The sequence below is a fragment of the Mustela lutreola genome, chromosome 1 (genome assembly GCF_030435805.1).
Source record: "Mustela lutreola isolate mMusLut2 chromosome 1, mMusLut2.pri, whole genome shotgun sequence".
In the NCBI taxonomy this organism is placed as follows: Eukaryota; Metazoa; Chordata; class Mammalia; order Carnivora; family Mustelidae; genus Mustela; species Mustela lutreola.
The window spans coordinates 67659710-67683192 of record NC_081290.1 but is presented as its reverse complement, the minus strand read 5'-3'; the positions used below and the strand labels follow the sequence as shown (position 1 = coordinate 67683192).

At 39.9% G+C, this 23483-nt stretch overlaps 1 protein-coding gene across 1 annotated transcript in view; it reads right to left on the bottom strand.

The window, feature by feature from the left end:
- Nucleotides 1–23483, bottom strand: part of POLN (DNA polymerase nu) — a 160226-nt gene that overhangs the window by 59796 nt on the left and 76947 nt on the right. The window contains 3 exon segments of the mRNA XM_059166889.1: nt 331–408; nt 1355–1412; nt 23360–23425. Of these exon segments, the coding sequence (XP_059022872.1) occupies nt 331–408; nt 1355–1412; nt 23360–23425 (202 nt within the window).

The window sequence follows — 23483 nt, the reverse complement described above, 5'->3', positions numbered from 1 at the left end:
AGGCTGGAGGCCAGCCTATCTGCAGGGAGCGAGCAGGGCAGAGCAGCGAGCATGATGAGGGCGAAGAGGAGAAAGGAGGGGCAGACTGGGTGGGACCATGAGGGGGCACCTTGGGTCTAGAGAAGGTGAGGAACCATCGAAGCAGATCTGTTCTTATTTACTGTGCACAAGAAATCTTTCCTTCAGATAAATATTTGCTTTAGGATTTGCTCTAAAGGAGGAATTCTGTAAGCACCTTTGAATTATCTACCATCCAAGTATTTGAAACATGAAACGTGTAAAGTGAGCCACTGTGACACAGGGCATCTGTCTGGCATGGTTTGCACATACCTGCTGCCAGGAAGGTGTAGCCATCGGGGGCAACGAACATGCTCCTCGGGGAGATGGTGAGCACCGTGCCTTCTAGACCTGAAACATTATTTTAAGAGTACTTGGTGAATTTGGTCATAAGCTGATTCATAGCCATTGCTCACATGGAGTTTAATATCATTCCAAAGTCAAGAGTCCAGATTTCTGACTTTTCTGAATATTTTTATTAATATAATTTAAAAGCAAATGGTACTGCTGAGAGTAAAGTAGGCTCTCTAGTGTTAAAATTTTACATTCTGTCTAGAATTCTTGGTGAGGAAACAAACACGGACCATTGAACATACTCTGGTAAGAATGTTCTGGAGGCCCCCGGAGCCTCACCGCCTAGAAGACAGGGTTTGGGGAATCTGTGGGGTCCTATGATGCATAGCACATGTTTTGAAGGGCAGTAGGAGACAAGGGTGCTCATGGTCACCTCCACGGGTCCTGCTTATGGGTGACTGTGTATTTGAAAAGGACCCCGGTCATGCTTCACTGTTTCGTAGTGACCAAAGCAGCGAGGCAGGAGCACCCCACCAAGGGTGCAGGAGTTGGGGGATGGGTCACAGAACCTAGTTTGCTTAGATGTGACCTTTTTCTTTTTTAGAAATCTGTCAGCATTTCAGTGGAAGAGCTCAGAAGAAAGAACAGTGTTAGTATGCTTTTATAAACATTTCCAGTAGGTTTCAGACTTTAATAAAAGCTAGTTCTATTGTATGTTTGTTTGTTTCTCTATTGGGAAGTTGGTGGGGGAGAAATGGTGGGAAGGGAGCTACTTTCCTTGTATAATTATCATCTATTTTAACTTGTAAACTGCTGAAAGGGAGGTGCCTTATCAGTTTAGCTGTGTTTTATTTTTCAATGTGTATTTAAATCTTGGTCATGCAAATACAGAGAACTTGAGGAAGACAAATAAGTTAGTTATCCAGAAAAGCAATTATAAATACTTGCAGGTTTTTAGGAAATGTTACCCAAGACTTCAGCAAGGTAGAGAGAAATGTGTTACCTTTAAAATCCTGTGGTTTAGTAATTTGAATTGGGTGCCTGGAGATACCTTGGATATTCTGTTAATAATAAGAGGAGAATAGTTTTAGTTGAAATATTTACTCGTAAATTAATCTGTATCATTTGATTGGTATTATCATTACTTTTTAAAAAATTTTTTTAAAGTAAACTCTATTCCCAACATGGTTCTTATACTCATGGCCACAAGATCGAGAGTCACATGTTCTACCAACTGAGTCAGCCAGGTGCACCCAAATCTGTACCATTTAAGGGCACTTAAAACATGTCACTTTGGGGCACCTGGGTGGCTTAGTTGCTAAGCATCTGCCTTTGGCTCAGGTGCCTTCAGCTCAGGTCAGGATCCTGGGGTCCTGGGATTGAGCCCCGCATAGGGCTCCCTGCTCAGCAGGAAGCCTGCTTCTCCCTCTCCCACTCCCCCTGCCTGTGTTCCCTCTCTTGCTATGCCTCTGTCAAACAAATAAATAAAATCTTAAAAAAAAAAAACCAAACAAACAAAAAAAAGTGTCACGTTTTATTAAACCTTAACAAAATAGCTAAGCCAGTGTATCATGCATAAGCACATTACTACACAATACAAGTGTCTGATACTGAAACATAATTTTGGCGATTATACCACTAAGTATACTCAGCAACTGTGAGACAATTCTTTTTGACTCCAGCCTGTTTGGCCCTTATCGTAATTATATACAGCATGCTAAACTACAACTTAAAAATTTCTATATAACATGCTAAACATAGATTTCTGCGAAATTTCCCCTTAAAAACACATTTTAAGATGAAACTTCTGGTCTCTCTACCTTGACCACTGCTCTCCCCTAGTGCTCTTGGCACTCAGTACTGGGGCTCAGTCTTGGCATGTGCAACAGCCCTGTGGCCGGTGGCCAGTGTGTCCACATCCCCTGAAAAACCATGTGACAGCTCACTAAGCACCTTCACACCCTCACAACTTGGACTGAACAGCCACTAGCTTCCCTCCTGTTACAGCCATTCAAATCAGGAAAACTTCTGCGGCAACATCTTTTATGCTCGGCAGTACCTTCTACAAAGACACCCTCTTCTACCTGGGAATGTTCTACTTGGGCATTGGTTGGGCTCAACTCCCTGACTGGATCTGGTGAGGCTGTCGGATGTCTCAGATCCCGTACTTTGGGCACATCAACAGCACGTTTGGTAAGGCAGGCGCTGTCACCCCATTTTTAAAGGTGAGGACACTGAGGCCCAAGGTATGAAGCTAGTGGCTCTCAAGTTTTCTCTACAACAGAATCACATGCTGTCTTAAAACACCACCAAACAGTCACATGATAAACTCAATAACAGGTCAGAGATGACAAAAAATGAGAGCCAGTGAACTTGAAGATATTAGAAACTGTCCAGTAGAGAGGAGAGAAGAAAAATTTTGGGGAAACATGAACAGAGGCTTAGTGACCTGCGGGATAATACTAGAACTACAATACAATTATTATTTCAGTCCCTGAAAGAGAAAAAAGAGACCAGTGTTGAAAAAATAAAGAAATAATGGCTAAAATTCCCCCAGATTTAGTGAAAGACATATTTTTCAGATTCAAGAACCTGAACAACCTTAAATAAGATGAATTAAAAGAAAATCGGGCCCAGAAATACCACAACTGCTGGAAACCAAAGCTGGAGAACAATCTTGAAAGCAGCGTGAGCAAAATGACCCAGGACACTAGAGGACCGGCCCCGTGGGCGGCCGCCAACTTCGTGTCAGGAGCCATGTGCTCAGACCACAGTGGGGCTGACCGAGGGCACTGCGGCAAACTGTGTCCTCTGGGAATGAAGGTGAACTGAAGCTGTTCTCGAATGAATAAACATGGAGAGAACATATCCTCAGGGGGCCTGCTCTGAAAGGAGCGCTAACGGAAGTTGCTCAGGCTGAAGGGAAAGGTCCCAAGGAAGCCTGCAACATAACAAATGGAGGATGAGCGACAGACAGGCTCAGTTCCCGAAGAAGCATAAGGACTATTCTTTTCAAGCTCTTTTAAATATTTACTACTGTTAAAAGCAAACACGGTAATATTTCCTGGGGTGTTTACAGTGTGTGCAGATGTAATGCATGGCAGTGAGGACAAGCTGGTGTTCGTAAGTCTTCCACAACTTACTGGGAGTGGTAAAACATCAAATCCAAAACTACACCGAACATGAATATGTCTACTATGACCCCTGCAGCCATCACTAAAAAGCATATCATGAGGGGCACCTGAGGCCCCTGGGTGATTCAGTCAGTTAGGTGGTAAACTCTTAGTTTCGGCTTGGGGCACGATCTCAGAGTTGTGGGATCAAACCCCATATTGGCTCTGTGATCAGAGGCGAGTCTGCTTGAAATTCTCCCTCTCCCTCTGCCCCTCCCCCTCCTCATGCTCTCTTTCTCTCTAAATAAATAAATCTTTAAAAAAATATCATACAGTGTGGGGTGCCTGGGTGGCTCAGTGAGTTAAAGCCTCTGCCTTCGGCTCAGGTCATGAACTCAGGGTCCTGGGATTGAGTTCCATGTTGGCTCTCTGCTCAGTGGGGAGCCTGCTTCCCCCACTCTCTCTGCCTGGCTCTCTGCCTTCTTGTGAGCTCTGTCTGTTAAATAAATAAATGAAATCTCTAAAAAAAAAATTATACAGTGAAAGGTAGCAAAAGGTCCAATACACAAACTGAAATGGAATTCTAAAAATTATTCAATAATTCAGAGAAAGGCAGGAGAGAGGGAACAGAAGAACAAAAACGGAAAGAACTAATAGAAAACCAAAATGGCAATCCAAATCCAACACTATCAATAATCACATTATGCTTAAATACTTTAAACACACCAATTAAAAACAGAGTTTGAATGCATGAATGTAAGACCCAACTACTTGTCTACGAGAAATCCACTTTAGTAAGGTTTAGATGGATTACAAGTAAATAGGTGAAAGAGGAGATGTCATGCAAATACCGATTAGGAGAAATCTGGAGCAGCTATATTAACACAAGACAAAGCAGCATTCAGAAGGGAATTTACCATGTATTCAGAGGGTATCACAGAATGATAAAAAAGTAAATTTACAAGGAAATTTCAATTCTAAATGTGCACACATTTAATGACAGAATATAAAAGTACACAAAGCAAGAACTGACAGACCTGCAGTGAGAAACAGACCCACAGTTACACTTAGAGTTGTAAACACACTCCTCTCTCAGTAATATGTAGCAATGAGAGATAAAATCAGCAAGGATACAGAAGACCTGAATACTACCAACCAGCTTGACCTAACTGACATTTATAGAACACTAGATCCAGAGACAGCAGAACACACATCCCTTTCAAGTGCACATGAAACACTGTTCAAGATAGATGATACCATAGGTTGCAAAACAAGCAATTTTAGAAAAGTTAAAATCACTCAAAGTATGTTCTCTGACCATAATGAAGGTAAACCAAGAATCAGTAACAGAAAGCTATCTGGAAAATTCACAAACAGTTGGACATTAAACAACATACTTCTTAATTAGCCAGGAGTCAAAGTAGAAGTCTCAAGAGAACTTAGAAAATATGTTGAACAGAATGCAAAAGAAAGAAATAGGTCTCAAATCAATAATTTAAGTGTGTACCTTGAAGAACTAGAAAAAGAAAAAATTAAGTCTAATACAAGTAATGGAAAAATAATAAAGATCTGAAATTAATGAAATTTAAAACAGAAAAGCAGTAACTGCTGACCCTTAGACAACACGGGTTTGAACTACACAGATCTACTTATACAGGGAATGTTTTTGAAAAATATGGACAGGGCGCCTGGGTGGCTCAGTGGGTTAAGCCTCTGTCTTCGGCTCAGGTCGTGATCTCAGGGTCCTGGGATTGAGCCCCGCATTGGGCTCTCTGCTCAGTGGGGATCCTGCTTCCCTCTCTCTCTGCCTGTGTCTCAGCCTGCTTGTGATCTCTCTTTCTCTATCAAATAAATAAAAATAAAATCTTTAAAAAAAAAAGAAAAATACGGGACAGTACTGCAGATGTATTTTCTTTTCCTTATGATTTTCTTAATAACATTTCCTTTTTTCTAGCTTACTATTGTAAATTAGAATTATTTTAAGAATAGAGCATATAATGCATAATACATACAAAATATCTATTAGTCAACTGTTTATGTTATCAGTAAGGATTCTGGTCAACAGTAATTTATCAGTAGTTAAGTTTTTAGGGGCCCAAAAGTCATATGTGAATTTTCTACTGTGCAGGGGGTCAGTGCCCTAACCTTTGTGTTGTTCAAGGGTCAACTGTACAGAAGAATCAGTGAAGCCCAAATCTGGTTCTTAAAGAAGACCAATAAGATTGATAAACCTATATGTAATCTGTTCAAGGAAAAAAAGGCAAAAATGATCAATTTCAAGAAATGAAAGGCAGATACCACCACAGATCACAGACACTAGGCACAATAAGGAAACTCTATGAGCCTAATATGCCTATAAATTCAACAAGATGAAGGGGGCCAGTTCCTGAAAAGACACAAACTACCAAAATTCACTCAAGAAAAGAACAGAAAATCTGGATAACCTATGTCTACTACAGAAATTGACTCTTGTAGTTAAGGATCTTTCTACAAATAAAATTCCAAGTCCAGAGAGTTTCAATGGTGAATTCTACCAAATATATAAGGAATAAATAATATCAATTCTACATGACCTTTACTAGAAAATAAAAGAGAAAGGAATATTTTCTCACTCATTTTATAAGGCAAGTAATATCCTAATAGCAAAACCAGACAAAGACACTTCAAGAAAAGAAAACTACAGACCAATATCCCTCATGAATATAGACAGAAACAATCCTAAACAAAATAAAAACAAATCAATCTGGCAATAGGACAATCTGTCATGATCAAGTGAAGTTAATCCTACAGATCCCAGCCTTGACTGGTTCAACATTTAAAAATCTATCAGTGGGGCGCCTGGGTGGCTCAGTGGGTTAAGCCGCTGCCTTCGGCTCAGGTCATGATCTCAGGGTCCTGGGATCGAGTCCCTCATCGGGCTCTCTGCTCAGCAGGGAGCCTGCTTCTCTCTCTCTCTCTCTCTCTCTCTCTCTCTCTCTCTCTGCCTACTTGTTGTCTCTGTCAAATAAATAAATAAAATCTTTGAAAAAAAATATATCCGTGTCATTCCTTATATAAATACATTGAAGAAGAAAAGTCATATGCTCTTAATAGATGCAGAAAAAGTATTTGACAAAATTAGATATCCATTCATGATAAAAAACTACTCTCAGTAAACTAAGAATAGAAAATAATTCTCTAACAGGACAAAGAGAATCTGTGACAAAACCTAAAATGAACATTATCCTTGATGGTAAAAGACTCAGTGTTTTCCTTTGGGGATCAGGAGCACAGCAAGGATGTCTACTCCCAGGGCTCTATTCAACACAATAGAGGAAGTCTGAGCCAGCACGATAAGGCAAGAAAAAGAAATAAAACATACAGTATAAAAAGAAATAAATAAAATGGCCATTATTCATGGCAGACATGATTGTCTATGTAGAGTAACCCATGGAAACTATAAAAAAAAGCCTGGGACTAATACATGAGCTGACCAAGGTACCAGGATATAAAGTCAACCTACAAAAATCAATTGCATATCTACAAATTACCAATTAACAGTTGGACATTGAAATTAAACAATGCCATTTGCAACAGCACCGCAAAGTACCTAAGTATAAATCTGTACACTGAAAACTACTAAATCCTGATGAGAGAATTCAAAGCCCTAAATAAAAGGAAAGATATATCATGTTCTTGGATGAGAATACTCAATATTAAATGCTAATGACCCCCACATTGATCTACAAATTCAACCCAATCCCAATAGAAATTCCAGCAGGATACTTCGGAGCTTTCAATGAACTGAGTCCATAATTATAGATCATAGGTCTAAATGTAAAACATAAGACTCTAAAGCTTTCAGAAGAAAACTTAAGAGAAAATCCTTGTGATCTTAGGATACACAGAGAGTTCTTAGACACACACCAAAAGCATGATCCATGAAAGAAAATACTTGAAAAATTTGACTCCATCAAACTTTTAAAAACCTTTGTTTTGGGAAGAATGTTGTTAAGGGAATGAAAAGCAGCCTTGTACTAGGATAAATTTTTTGCAAGTCACACTGGATTCAGTATATATTAGCATAATATATATAATATTAGTATAATTAGTATATAATTTAAGTATATATTTATATATATAATTAGTATAACTAGTATAATATATATAGTTCTTTATAAACATATAAAGAACTTTTAACAAAACTCAAAATGAAACGTACTTCTAGTAGGGCAGAGTGAGGAGCTTGCCAACTCCTTCTACGAGGTCAGTATTACCCTGATACTGAAGCCAGACATTAAATAAAACACCCTCCGTAAGTAAAGATACAAAACTCTCAACCGAATATTGATAAATTGACCTAACAACGTACAAAAAGGATTATATACCATGACCAAGTAGGATTTATCTCAGGAATGCAAAGTCTGTTTAAAATCTAAAAATAATTACTGTAATATCTCAGATTAGTAGAATAAAGGACAAAAAAAATCATCTTCACAATAAAACATTTAGAGCAACTGTCAAAATCCAACACTCATTTATATGAAAATATCTCAACTAACCAGGGAGAAAAAAAGAAATTTCTTGACCTAAGAGCATCCATAAAATTTACTCACTTTGAGTAATCTCAGTGTCATAGCTGTATAAAATAGGATCTGTTCTCTACCCAATGGAAAGTTAAATCAAGACCAGGTCAGACTGTAACTAATGCACCCAGCTAAATGCTCCTGGTTTCAGGGTCACCCAGCATTTTTTTCTTTTTTTTAATGCTACCCAGGGAAATATTTTCACAGTTCCTAATATCATTTTTCCCAGGACCCATGAAATATTAGCTTTAATGAAAGTCACTTTACCAAAGACAGAGAGAAACAAGTTTCCCCTTTGTTCTGAGGAAGCAGTAATGTTAAGTTTAAATGGATTATTTTTAGATGAATATGAAAGAAATTTTAATAATTAAATGCCAATTTTTATGTTTTAAAATATAAAAAATAACAGGATAATAGAAGCTTCACTAAATACCTAACTTAAAAAACGCCTGCTTTGTTAAATAGGTTCTTTCACAGAACAGAATCCTGAGAAGGATGTTGGCCCATGCCAAGCTCTTCATGGATAGTGACTTCCCCATTGCTGTGCTGCACTGTGTACCAGGCAGGTCTTTGTCTGCTCATGTACATGGCTTCCTGTTCACAGCTGTGCACAGGAAATGTCACAGAGTTTCTGTGCTGGCCTCTGTAATGAAAATAACAATTGGGCAGTCCTGTCCCTAAAGCCTCATGCACACATGAAAGCTCACACCTTTCTGTCTGTGTCTGTCAAGGGGAGTCATGAATGTACATGCATGTGAGTTATCCCTAAAGACCAAGGGTGAAATAAAGTGACTGTGGGGGCTGTGTGACAGCTAAGAGCCCGAGACATCTGGGAAGGAGTCAGATCCCATTCAGCAACCTTCTGAATGTGGCGAAGCCTGGTGGCAGCACCCAGCACACCGGGATATAGACGGAAGCATGGCTGTGACATGCCCATGGTGGCGTGCAGGTCAGACGTGACTTACCAAATGGATGCTGTCCAACACCAAAACCAGATTTTACTATGAGGAGGAGCTGTGCCTTTCTGAGGAAGAAGAAAGAAACGGCAAACCATCTGCAGATACAATGCTGTCAGGTGGGGTTGGACTCCCAGTAATCTCCTCAAGGGAGGGGCTAGCCCTCTCACTGACATGAGAGGAGAACATCTGAATGTTACGGTGTGAAAGCAGTATTATTGGCATACGTGGCTTCTTAGGATCAGTCACAGGTGTTTGACATCAGCTAGTCCCCTCATGTTGACCACTCAGTGGTCAAATTGTATGTGATTAACATACAATGTTATATTAGTTTCAAGTGTGCAACAAAGTGATTCAACAATTCCATATATTATCCAGTGCTCATCATGACCAGTGTAGTCCCCATCTGTCACCAGACATTAATAATCCCCATGTTGTACTTTTCATCTGCATGACTTATTTTATAACTGTGGGTTTGTACTCGCAATTCCCTTCATCTATTTCATGCATCTCCCCACCAATTTGTTACCTCTATTTAAGAGTGGGTTTTTTGGGGCAGGTTTGTTTGTTTGGTTTTTTAGATTCCACATATAAGTGAAATCATATAGTGTCTGTCTCTGTCTGACTTATTTCACTTAGTTTAATAACCTCAAGGTCCAACCATTGTTGCAAATGGTAGGATCTCATTCTTTTCTATGGATGAGTGATACTCCATTGTATACAAGACCATGTCTTCTCTATCCATTCATCTGTTGATGGATACTTGGGTTGCTTCCATATCTTGGCTATTTTGTAAATCATGCTAAAATGAACACAGGGGTGCACGTGTCTTTTCAAATTAGTGTTTTCATTTTCTTTGGGTAAATATCCAGTAAAATTACCGGATCATATGGTATACCTAGTTTTAATTTTTTGAGGAAACTCCATGCTGTTTTCCACAGTGGCTGCACCAATTTACACTCCTATCAACAGTGCATGAGGGATCTTTTATCTTAGCATCCTCATCAACACTTTTTTCTTATCTTTTTTATTTTATCTATTCTGACAGGTGTGAGGCAGTATCTGATTGTGGTTTTGATTTGTATTTCCCCGATGATGAGGGATGTTGAGCATCTTTTCATGTTGGTCATTTGTATGTCTTCTTTGGAAAAATGTCAGTTTGGTTCTCTGTCCATTTTTTATTGGACTGTTTTTTTGAGGGGGGCATTGAGTTGTGTAAGTTCCTTATATATTTCAGCTATTATCACTTTATTGGATACATTATTTCCTCTTTCCATTCACTAAATTGCTTTTCCATTTTGTTGATGATTTCCTTTGCTGGGCAGAAGCTTTTTATTTCGGAGGAATCCCAATAGTTTAATTGTGTTTCCCTTGTCTCAGGAGACATATCTAGAAAAATGTGGCAACAGTGGATATCAAAGAGATTACTGCCTATGTTTTCTTCTAGGATTTTTATACTTTCAGGTCTCACGTCTAGGTCTTTAACCCATTTGATTTTGTGGTCCAGTTTCAGTCTTTCACATGTAGTATCTGTCTGTCTTCCCAGCACCATTTATTTATTTATTTATTTATTTATTTATTTATTTAGAATGTCAATTCTTTTTTTTTTTTAAAGATTTTATTTATTTATTTGTCAGAGAGAGAGTGAGTGAGAGCGAGCACAGGCAGACAGAGTGGAAGGAAGAGTCAGAGGGAGAAGCAGGCTCCCTGTGGAGCAAGGAGCCCGATGTGGGACTCGATCCCAGGATGCTGGGATCATGACCTGAGCCGAAGGCAGCTGCTTAACCAACTGAGCCACCCAGGCGTCCCCCCAGCACCATTTATTGAAGAGACTTCCCCCCATTGGATATTCTTGCTCCCTTTGTCGTAGATTAATCAACTACGTAAATGTGGGTTTATCTTTGGGCTCTCTATTCTGTTCCCTTGATCTATGTGTCTATTTCTATACTACTACCATGCTGTCTTGATTGCAATAGCTTTGTAATATATCTTGAGATCTGGAATTGTGATACCTTCAGCTTTGTTCTTCTTTCTCAAGAATGCTTTGGCTATTTGCGGTCTTCAATGGTTCCATACAAATTTTGGTATCATGTGTTTTGGTTCTGTGGAAAATGTTATTGGTATTTTGTTAGGAATTGCACTGAATCTGTAGATTGCTGTGTAGTATGGGCATTTTAACAATATTAATTCTTCCAATCCATGAGCATAGTATATCTTTCCATTTATTTGTGTCTTCTCCAACTTCTTTCATCACTGTTATATAGTTTTCAGAGTACAAGTCTTTCACTTTCCTGGTTAAGTTTATTCCTAGGTATTTCTTTTTTGGGGTGTGCAATTGTAAATGAGATTGTTTTTAAATTTTCTCTTTCTGCTACTTGGCTATCAGTATATAGAAATTCAACAGGTTTCTTTCTTTCTTTCTTTCTTTCTTTCTTTCTTTCTTTCTTTCTTTCTTTCTTTCTTTCTTTCTTGCAACAGGTTTCTATATGTTAATTTTTGATCCTGCAACTTCGCTGAGTTCAGTCATCAGTCCTAATAGTTTTATGTTGGAATCTTTAGGGTTTTCTATATATAGTATCATGTCATCTACAAATAATGAAAGTTTTACTTCTTCCTTATCAATTTGGTTGCTTTTTATTTCTTTTTCTTGTCTGATTGCTGCAGCAGGGACTTCCAGTACTATGTTGAATAAACACGCAGTGAAAATTTTAATCTCCTGAGCCCCCCTAATTTGCAGTAGCCTGGACCAGGCCCATAAGTCTTTTGAGCACCGTCAAGCAGAATCAGAGTGAGCACAAAGCAACAGGACCATACGTCAGAGTGACTGTTTTAAATTTCCCAAACGATAATAAGTAAAAATAATTTATTCTCCTCTAGGTTACAAATTTTTCTTTAATGTACAGATCACAAGTGGAATGAGAACTACTTCCAAGCCCTCTGTATAAATAAACACAGCCAGATTCTCTGGGACACTGAGACCCTATAGGAAACACCCTGTGCTTTGTACCTGATTCTCTTTTCTCAGCTTCCATCAACAACTTTGGCCCCCCATTATGGGTGTGGAGAAAAAGTGCTAGCAATAAAAACTGGGCCCACACTTAGCATTTGTTTTCCTGGTGAACTTTGTTGTGCTTAAAAAAAAGTAAGAGCACTAATCCAGAAAAATTAAAAGTTAACAGCCTTTATTTCACATTCAGCAAATGGCAAGGTGCAGAGGTGACATTTTAAGCCTACAATTTGGCATTTGTTAAAATGTCAGTAGTCGTAAGTGAAAATGCCAAGCAAGGAACAGTTTTCACTAGGAGGGAAGGCAGTTGCAGCCAAGAGGTCTGTTGTCCAATGGCCCTCCTGCTCATGTACTATGTGGGCCTGGAGATGGCCACCAGCAATCCTCTGCAGTGTGGACAAAGGGTCCAAACTCTGGGTTCACTACAAGGAGGCAGCAGAAATATAGCAACAATGATGGCAGACCTGTCTCTAGTATATATCCTTGGAGCCTCTAGAATGAGGCCAAATGGCAGTGATAATCACAATGAGGGTCACAGCTGGCTTCCCTTGTCCTGATCTCTGTGTGACAGCAGCAGCAGCTTCCAAGCACCACATGAGTGCCTCTAATGGGCTGTCAGGAACAAAGGAACAAACTTGTGCTCCAGCAGGATGTGGCCTCCTGAGGGCAAGGCCATGTCTGTGGTATCACCCCTGGGTCCTCAGCACATATGACCCTTCCTATTAGTTGAATGAATGAAATGAAAAGGAAATAATCTTCCCAATAATCTTGCAAAGAAGACATTATTTTTATCATTTCATGGATGGGAAAATTGAAGTTTCTACCTAGAGTTATACTCTTAGCAATTGAGCTGGAATTTGAAATCAGGTCTACCCCAAACCAGTGTTCAGCTGCCTCTGGAGTTCTGTCAAACGGTGCCAGATAACTCCTGAAATCATTTTTCTTAAGAATATGAGGGAAAACAAGACAAGTAAAAGACACGGCAGCAAAACCATAGAAAGGACAATTGGTGAAGAGAACAGGGTAAGGGCCACAAAGACATACCCAAGAGAGCAGTTCACACTGAGCTAATACTCCTGCACTTGGCCTGATCTGCAGCCCCAAGACCAGCATGAAGCCCACCTTGTGTGGCACTGGGGGCTGAGTGAGGGGCTCAGCTGCACCTCCCCGCACCTCTATGGTCCCAGGTAGCCCACTCCTTCACCTGAGAGCTTTAGTTTGGTCCCCACCTCCTCCATCACTGCCTCTCTGTCTCCCCTCATGAGCTATGTCTTCCCTGTGCTTTTGATCCTTGCCCCTGCACTTCTGTATTTTCCACAACATTTTATCGTCTTTCATATTAGGATTTATTCAGTATTTTTGCCGTCTGCTCGTTCCCTCCAGTCCCCAGACTCCCCAAGGTCAGTGATTGTGATGCATTCAGCAGAAACACCTTGAACAGCCTGACATGTAAGAAGTGCTCAGTGAACTGCTGAATGAATGAATGGGCAGTAGGAGGAGATTGGGAGAGGGAGGCAGGGGTCAGAACACCAAGAGCCCTGGACATGAGGTACGGAGAAGAGAATGTGGCTGGCCTGTGAGGCTGGGCAGGAGAATGGGAGGGCCTGCAAAGACAGCCAAGGTGAGTGGGATGAGAAGGGTAGTGGAGAGCGATGTCCAGGAGCAACTCTCCACAGGACCTGGCGATGGGGCTAGAAAACCAGGCCTCCCACCCGAGCCACCAGGGAAACTGAGGCAGATCTGGCATAAAAGGAGAAATCACTGTAGCTTTTTTTTTTAAGATTTATTTATTTATTTTAGAGAGAACAGAGGGCAGAGGACGAGAGTGAGAGAAACTTAAGCAGACTCTGTGCTGAGCACAGAGCCCGATGTGGGGCTCAATCTCATGACTCTGATATCATGACCTGAGCCAAAACCGAGAGTCACAAGCTCAACCAACTGCACCACCCAGGGGCTCCCACTGTGAAGTGATCCTTGGAGAATGAGGGGAATGCTCCTTTTATTCTACATAGAAATTGGAAAATATTTAATCCTTGAAATAACAAAGTATACAGGTAAAAACATCTTATTTGGGTTTTAAATAGTGGTGCAGAGTTAGCAATAGTTACATGACTTATGAAAATCTTGATAATAAATAATTTGATAGCACAATGATATTATAGGAGAGATCCTCATCAGATAAGCAGCAAAATCACATGCCAACAATGAAAAGACCCTGAATAGAATTAGTTCAAATTAACTATAACATGTATATAGGTAATGATGAAATAGGGCTTAAATATTGTATCTGGAAAACAAGACTCTTTATTGGATGGTGCTGCCTGAGCCCGAAGGCAAATTTTCTAAGAATCTTTAAGGAGTAACAACTGAAGAATGGTGGGCACACTGAAAACAGAACAGAACATTTCCTGTTAGAACAATACTTCTCATATGTGCTGATCACTAGAAAAAAACCATAATCTTGTCACATGTGGAAACACTGGCTACTGGGGCCACGAGTATTCTTTTCCTTCTTCCTTAGAAAAAGACACTCAAATTGTTGTTAAGGACCCCCACCTTTAAGCCAGCCAGCAGAGGCTATCTTGTGGCCACGGTGACTAGTTTAAGGGTGGCTTAGGCTATGTCTGAAAGATGCAAGGAGATGCTTGCTGAGGGCATCTGCAAAAGATGCTTCCTTCTCCTTCTATGGAATTGACATGGAGAGATGTGTTCGGAGTACGGAGCAAAAAAAAACTAAGTAGTTTTTGCCAAGACCTGCTGGGATGCTGAGGAAGAGAAGCTAGAAATGGGGAGCAGAAGCTGGACCTGCTGTATAAGTTAGACTGCCAGATCAAATCTTGCCTGAAGCTTGGACTTCTAAATTAGGTAAGCTGAGAAATACCTTGATAGTTTAGATCAGTTTGGGTTTGGTTTTCTGTTGTTTGCCACTGGACGTATTTGGATGAATATTCGGATAAGCAGTAACTTAATCACCCGGTGTAGACACGTGGGGAAAAGCACTAATTGCTGACCTTCCACACATGCTCCTCCATCTCAAGGTGGCAAGGGAGGGGAGGAGGCTGCTCTCTTGAGCCAAAGGACAGGAAGGGGACAGCCCAGCAAGACAGAAAACCTACTCTAGTCAAATACCACAGAAAAGCACTGTGGCTGAGTTTAGCAAGTGAATTAGCATGAATTCCCCCCACCCTTCATACCTGGACAAATTCCTCCTAGTAATTTTCTACCCAGTGACTCTGTCCACATCCCTACTGGCCATAAATTCAGAGGTGCCCTTGCTGTATTTGGAGTTGAATTCGATCTCTCTTCCCTATTGCAATAATCTTGAATAAGCACTTCCTTGCCTGTTCAACTCTCTCTGGTGCAATTTTTCTTTGACAAAATACAACATATCAACATTTGTGGGATATAGTTAGAACTATGGGGAAGAATGAAATTTTATAGCACAAAAAATGTACACATGAGAAAAAAGGAAAAATCTTAAAGAATAAATCTAAAATTGCACCTTGAGAACCTACCAAAGTAAAGAAAAATAAACCCAAATCAAGCAGAAGAAAGAAAGGAATAAAGAACAGAAATCAATAAAATTGAAAACAGAGAAAACCCACTGAAAAAAATAGCTGTTCATTGAAAAAGATCAATAACACTGATAAAACTCTGTCTAGACTGACAAAGAAAAAAGAGAGAAGACACAAATTAATAGTATCAGGAACGAAATAAGGGACATCACTACAGATCCTACAGACATCAAAAGGTTGAGGGAATGCTACAAACAACTAAATGCACAACAATTTCACAAATAAGGCAAAATGGACTAATTTTTCAAAAAATACAACCAAACAAAATTTACCCAGTATGAAACAAGATAATATGAAAAACCCTATATGTTGGTAAAATCGAACATGTGATTTTTAAAACTCTCCAACAAGAAACCTCCAGGCCCAGACAATTTTATTAGCAAATTCTACCAAATTTAAGGAAGATCTTTTTTTAAGATTTTATTTTTAAGTAATCTCTATACCCAATGTGGGGCTTGAAGTTACCACCCTGAGATCAAGAGACACATATGCTATGGACCGAGCCACCCAGGCATACCTATTTAAAGAATTAACACAAATTTCACGTGATATCTTCCAGAAAATGCAAGAGAAGGAATATTTCCTATTTTGTGAAACTAGTGTTATCCTGGTATCCAAACCAGATAAAAACTGATCTATATTTCTCATGAGTATATACACAAAAATCTTTTAAAAATATTAGCATAAATTGGCATTAAAATAGACACATAGGCCAATAGAACTGAATGGAGAGCCCAGAAATAAAGCTATGATTATATGGCCAATAAATCTACAACAAAAGAGGCAAGAATATCCAATAGGGAGAAGACAGTCTCTCTGGTAAATGTTGTTGAGGAACCTGGACAGATACATTCAAAGGAATGAATCTAGACCACTATCTTACACCATGTAAAAAAATTAACACAAAATGGATTAAAGACTTGAATCTAAGGCCCAAAAGCATAAAAAACCTCAAAGAAAACATAGGTGGTAAGCTTCTTGACATCAGTCTTAGCATTGATCTGACCCCAAAAGCAAAAGTAAACAAGTGGGAGTAGATTTAACTAAGAAAAAAAAAAAAAAAAAAAAAAAAAAAACAACAACTTCTGCAGAGGGAGGAAAAAAAGGCAACCTATTGAATGGGAAAAAATTATAAATCATATATCCTGTAAGGCATTAATATCCAAAATATATAAGGAATTCAGACAACTCAATAGCAAAAAAAAAAAAAAAAAAAAAAAAAGAAAAAAAATCTGATTAAAAAATGTGCAGAGGGGACGCCTGGGTGGCTCAGTTGGTTAAGCAGCTGCCTTCGGCTCAGGTCATGATCCCAGCGTCCTGGGATCGAGTCCCACATCGGGCTCCTTGCTCCGCAGGGAGCCTGCTTCTCCTTCTGACTCTTCCTTCCACTCTGTCTGCCTGTGCTCGCTCTCACTCACTCTCTCTCTCTGACAAATAAATAAATAAAATCTTAAAAAAAAAAATGAGCAGAGGACCTGAATAGATGTTTTTCTGAAGAAGATATGCAGATGGTCAATAGGCACATGAAATGATGCTCAACATCACTCATTATCAGGGAAATGCAAATCAAAACCATGAAGAGATATTATCTCATACCTGTCGGGATGGCTATTATCAGAAAGACAAGAAACAACAAGTGTTGGCAAATATGTGGAGAAAAGGAAGACCTTGTACACTGTTAATAGGAACGGAAATTGGTGCAGCCACTGTGGAAACATGGTAGAGACTCCCCAAAGATATAAAAATAGAATTATCATATAATGCAGCAATTCTACTACTGGGTATTTGCCTGAAGAAAACAAAAGCATGAACTTGAAAAGACACATACATCCCTATGTTTATTGTAGCATTATTTACAATAGCTAAGATATGGAAGCAGTCCAAGTGTCCATTGATGGACGAATGGATTTAGAAGATATGGTATGTATTTATTATGGAATGTTAGCCATAAAAAGAAGGAGCTCTCACCATTTGTGACAACATGGATGAATCCTGAGGGCATTATGTTAAGTGAAATAAGTCAGAGAAAGACAAATACCATATGATTTCACTTATCTATGGAACCTAAAAATAAAACAAAAGAACAAACTAAAGAAAATTAAACTCATAGATACAGAGAACAGGTTGATGATTATCAGAGGGGTAAGGCAACTGGGGAGTAGATGAACTAAGTTAAGGGGGTCACGACAGAGGGTAATTAGACTTAGTGTGGTGATTAATTTTATTCATTATTTCAAAAACAGTTTGTGACCACCCATCATATGGTAGACACTGAGCTCATTTCTGGGATAAAATGTTGAGACAACTCGAAGAGTGTATAGCAGAAGGAAGGCAAACACTACAGCAAGGGAGTAAGTGATATTGTAGGTTAAGCTGAGGATAATCTGGGGATGAACATTTCCAGTGAAACTATCTTAAATTAAAATCATGTAAGAATAGACAAATGGGGGCACCTGGGTGGCTCAGTGGGTTAAGCCTCTGCCTTAGGCTCAGGACATGATCTCAGGGTCCTGGAATCGAGCCCCACATTGGGCTCTACTCAGTGGAGAGCCTGCTTCCCTCTCTCTCTCTGCCTGCCTCTCTGCCTACTTGTGATGTCTCAAATAAATAAATAAAATCTTTAAAAAAAAAAAAGAATAGACAAATGGACCAAGGGCACAAAACTGAGAGCCTAGAAACAGACCCAGCATCTATCAAAATTCAAGGATAAAGGCATTACAAATTACTGTAAGTTATTCCAACAGCTTACTGTAACCAGAGTTATAACAAGCAGTTATTCAGATGGGAACATAATGGGATCTCTCCCTTTCACTTGTATAAATGCAAATTCCAGAGAGACTGCAGACCCAATGTAAAAAGCAAAGCCCTAAAACAATTAAAAGAGAATTAGAGTATCATGAGGATCTCTGTGTTTAAAAAAAAAAAAAAAAGTTCTTTAAAAGACACAAAGCATTAAAACCATAAAGAAAAGAGTATGAAGTTGATATTAACACAGAAAACACCTGTGATTCAACTTCATCAAACACAACATAAAAACATCCAAAACAGACTAAGAAAAGATATTTATGTAAGTAAATGAAAGACTAGTATCCATAAAATATAAAGAAATTTTACAAATTAATAAGGAAAGACAAACTGTTAAATTGAAAATGGGCAAAAGAAATAAGCAAGTCACTGAAGAAACTGCAAAGAAACCTGAATCTTAAACCACAATAAAGACTAATTCACATGCATCCAAGCGGCAAAGACTAGAACGTGTGGAAACATCAAGAGCAGCAGACATTGTGGAACAGCACGGAGCTCTCTCCAAAGCTGCAGGTGGGGGGGTGCCTTTCCACCCCCTGGAGAGTGCCAGGTGATGTCAGGAAAGCAGCACCCAGCATGCCCTCTGGCCAGGCAACAAGAGTAACCAGGAGGGGAAACCCTGGCATGTGTCTAAGAATATATATCACAGCATTATTTTAAATTCTTGCAGAATTGTTTCTAATAGTGGAAATCTGGAAAACATCTAGTATGTTTATACAATGAAATACTATATAGTAGTCCAGATAAATGGACTAGTGCTACTTCAGCCAGTGTGGATAAATCTCAAAAACATAACGTTGAATGAGAACAGCAAGCTATAGGGCACTAGGCTGACTCAGTTGGTTAAGCATCTGCCTTCCACTCAGATTGTGATCCCAGGATCCTGGGATCCAGCCCTGCGCCAGGCTCCCTGTTCAGCTCTCTCCCTGTTTCTCCCTCTCCCACTGCCCCTCCCCCCTGCTCCTGCTCTTTCTCAAATAAAATATTTGAAAAAAAAAGAGAAAAAAGAAAACAGCAACTTATATAAGTATGAATTGATACCATTTATATAAAGTTTAAAAAAAGTAAAAAAATATAATTTAGAGATATATATGTACACACATATGTACATATACATCCATCTATTTAAGTGTGTGTATGTGTGTGCACACACACGTGTGTCTATTTGTAGTAAAGACTGGACAGGATGGCAAACATTAACTTTAAGGTAGAAAGAAACCGGGGGCGCCTGGGTGGCTCAGTGGGTTAAAGCCTCTGCCTTTAGCTCAGGTCATAATCCCAGGGTCCTGTGATGGAGCCCCACATCGGGCTTTCCGCTCAGCAGGGAGCCTGCTTCCCCGCCCCCTCTGCCTGCCTCTCTGCCTACTTGTGATCTCTGTCAAATGGATAAATAAAATCTTTAAAAAAGAAAGAAAGAAAGAAACCAACCAACTTGGGAAAAGAGCAGAACAGGAGCTTTAAATGCACCCAAGTAACATTTAAGCTCTTAGAATGAATGATGGACACACATGTGTTCATTATATTGGTGCCATGCCTTTTTCACAGGGAGAGGGGCCTCTTGCTGAGCTTTGGGTTGGGGGAGGCTGTCAGATGATGCTTCCTGATGGACATATTCCCTGAGCTGCTGCCAGAAGAGCAGGCAATGATCAGGCCAAGAAGGTCAGGCTGCAGGAAGATGTGTTCAGGGATCAAGGGGCAGAAAAGGGACCTAAACAGAGGTAAAAAGAATAGCCTTAAGGCAAGGAAAAATGAGGGGAATCACAAATTATATCAAAGCGTTCACCATTATATAAAAAAATCTTAACTTGTCTCCAACTCAATTAGATACCAAAAAAGCTAGTGCAAACATGCTAACAAGATAACAGACACAGAATTAGGAAAATGAAGAAACTAGGAGGAAGAGCACTCACTAAGGAGCCAAAGCTAAATCATACATGGATCTCTAGACGCCCAAACAATATATTTTAAAGCTGTAACATTTTAGGAACTTTTATTTTTTTTTTATTTTTTTATTTTTTAAGATTTTATTTATTCATTTGAAAGACAGAGACCACAAGTAGGCAGAGAGGCAGGCAGAGAGAGAGAGGAGGAAGCAGGCTCCCCACCGAGCAGAGAGCCCGATGCAGGGCTCGATCCCAGGACCCTGGGATCATGACCTGAGACGAAGGCAGCGGCTTAACCCACTGAGCCACCCAGGTGCCCCTTTTAGGAACTTTTAAAAACTAACCTAGAAGAAGACCGAAGAGCCAGGATATTAAAGAATTTGTAACAATACAATAGGTGAGGTCAGATATTTTGAATTATGAAATGTGGGTGAATTCAGACCCAGAACCACTCAGTGCAAGCAGCACTCTGGGGACACGAGGACAGTGACAAAAACTAACCTGTTGACACAGAATGTTTCTGGAGGGGCATCTGAAGCCATGACCAACAAGAAAGTATTAGGAGATGAAGATATGGTGAGAACGTGGCTCCTGGCAAGTGCGAGGGAACAGAGAGGTCCTCTGCCCCTGCTCAGAAGCAGGCCTTCGTAAAAATATGATGGGTCCAAGAGAGACACACAAAACAAAGATGGACAGGCATGAATCCTAAAAGATCCAAGTCAAGAGAAGAGGAGAATTGAGGTTCTTGACCAGATCCCAGCTAGGGTGGAGAACATGACTGTCCTGCTCAAGGAAGAGGCTGGGCCTACACTGTTAACACCTGCAATCCCAATGATGATCCCATACCATGTGACTTTGAGACATAGGAGGGCAACTCAAGAGTGGCTCACTTTTCCAGGTTCTCACTCAGTAAGTACTTGGTGCCTACCAGGTGGGCTCCAGGTACAGAGCCAGGCCTGGGGGGTAAGTCAACAAAAGAGGTAAAAAAGTCCCCGTTCTCATGGAACATACAATGTAGTGGGGTAAACAGAGGTCAAGAGGCAGTTAAACCTCGTGTAGTGACCATCAGGCAAGTACAGGGAACATCTAGGATGGCACTAGACTGAGTTTTGATAAAGCAAATACTGAACAATGAAGTGCTCAATGCTAAGAGAACACAAAGAATGAGGGTTTTAGGTGGATGAAAATGACCACATGGGGGCTTCTACTTCCACTCAGGATGGACACAGTTGGAAAGAAAGTGCTCCCACTAACAAGGTAAGAAACACAACTCATAACGTAAAGCCCTAAAAATACACATATTCTTTGACTCAGGAATTCCATCTTTAGGAATCCTATAGACATCATTAGAAAAATGTTCCAAAAATATACATACAGGTATGTTTGTGGCATCTCTGTATAAAATAAGTACAACTGAAAACAATCTAAATGACCATCACCAGGGCCAGTCATCAAGGGGAGTATAAAGCAGCTGTTAAAAATGAAGATGTGGACTTCAAGTGGAAGGTAGTGGCAAAATGCATGCATTATGTTTATACCTTCTCCTTCCAAAAATTCATTTGAAATGATAGAAAATAAATAAATAAAACAAGAATGTCACTAAAAAGTGCTACCCATAAAACAGAGGAGTGCTACCCATAAACCAGAGGTACTGGAGATTTCTGGAAGAGGATAAAACACAGCAAGATATTAATCTGGAAATGAGATAGAAAATACAAACTTACAACCCCGTATAGGCACCAGCAAGGACCTCACAAAGGGGGCACTTTCGCAGGAGAACTCCGGAATTACTCTTTGATGAGAAGCAGCAGCAGCTAAGAGAAAGGGTGCAGCAGGCACCTGCCTTCAGAAGAGGCACCAGTGTTAGTCCTGCTAGTGGTAAGCCAATACAGACCACAGAAGACGTCTCTAAAGTGGGGCATCCAAAGAAAGACCTTGCTAAGATGGGTGAAAAGTCCAGAGAGCATAGGGCCCTGAGCAGGGCTGCAGCTCCTGCCATGTGTGAGTCTGCCCAGCTCCGCACCACCCCCTGTCGTGAGCACTGGATACCCACACACGTAAAGGTCAGGTAAAGGCTGGAGAGATGCAGTCCAGACCCATGACAGGGGACCCATGGGGTAGACAGACATGTTGTGAGGGGAAGGAAAGGGCATCGAAATGTTTTATTCTACATACATCCAAAGTATTTGAATTTGTCACATATATACTCATATGTATATATTTTTATAGTGCATATTTAAATAATTAATGTATTTAACTCATATATTTAAATAATTCCAATGTTTAAATCTAAATATAGATTCAAGTTAGTATTAATGTATGATATCAAGACATCATAAATGAAACTGAAAAGTATAAAATTAAAGTGGGGTTTTATTTTGGTAGAAAAACAGTATTTTATAAATATGAGTACTTAGAAAAAAAAATATGAGTACTTAGCAAAAAGTCAACAAAGATAGATGCCAAAATGCTAACCACAGTTAATTCTGCATGGTGGGATATTAGGAGACTTTTACTAGTTTTTGTTTATTTGTTTGTTTACATTTCTATACTTGAGGAAGTGGTTTGCAATGAAAAATCACTAATGAGTCATCTTTAATTAAAAAATATAAAGCCATTTAAAAGCTAATTGCTTTGAGTATTATTAGAGCTGCATCATAAATTCAAGGGTATTACACTTTTTTCATCAGAGACAGCCTGGAACAACAACAAAGAAATGGAGGAGGTCATCAGAGCATCAGACATCTCAACACATTTTTGGACCTCAGAAGCCTCCCATCCAGTCCAAGTTTGAAGATAAGCAAGGGGGAGTGGGAACAGGGTGTCCTTTGGGCCCTCACCCCCAGCACGCAAGACTCTCTGGATGGAAAGGACCCCTTACTAACTCAACACTTTGTGAAGGCAGGGAGCACATGTCTTGTTCCCCCGCTCTGTTCCCCAAACAAGCAGGTACTAAATAAGGATCAGCTGAATGGGTCAACAGAGCAAAACACACCCATCAACATGGGATGCCTGCTCTCAGAAAGAGAAGGCAAATCCACAGATAGGCAGAAAGTCAGCTCTGAGGCACTGAAGCTGGCATCTGCCAAGGAGTGCTAACTTACCGGGTGCCGGGTTGAAAGTCTTCCAGTCACAGTTCCCGTCTGATTCCACGTAGAGGAAATGGAACCCTTTGTCAGTTAGGAAGAATCAGTTTCAGTGTGGGCAATGCCGTGTGAAGTCAAGAAT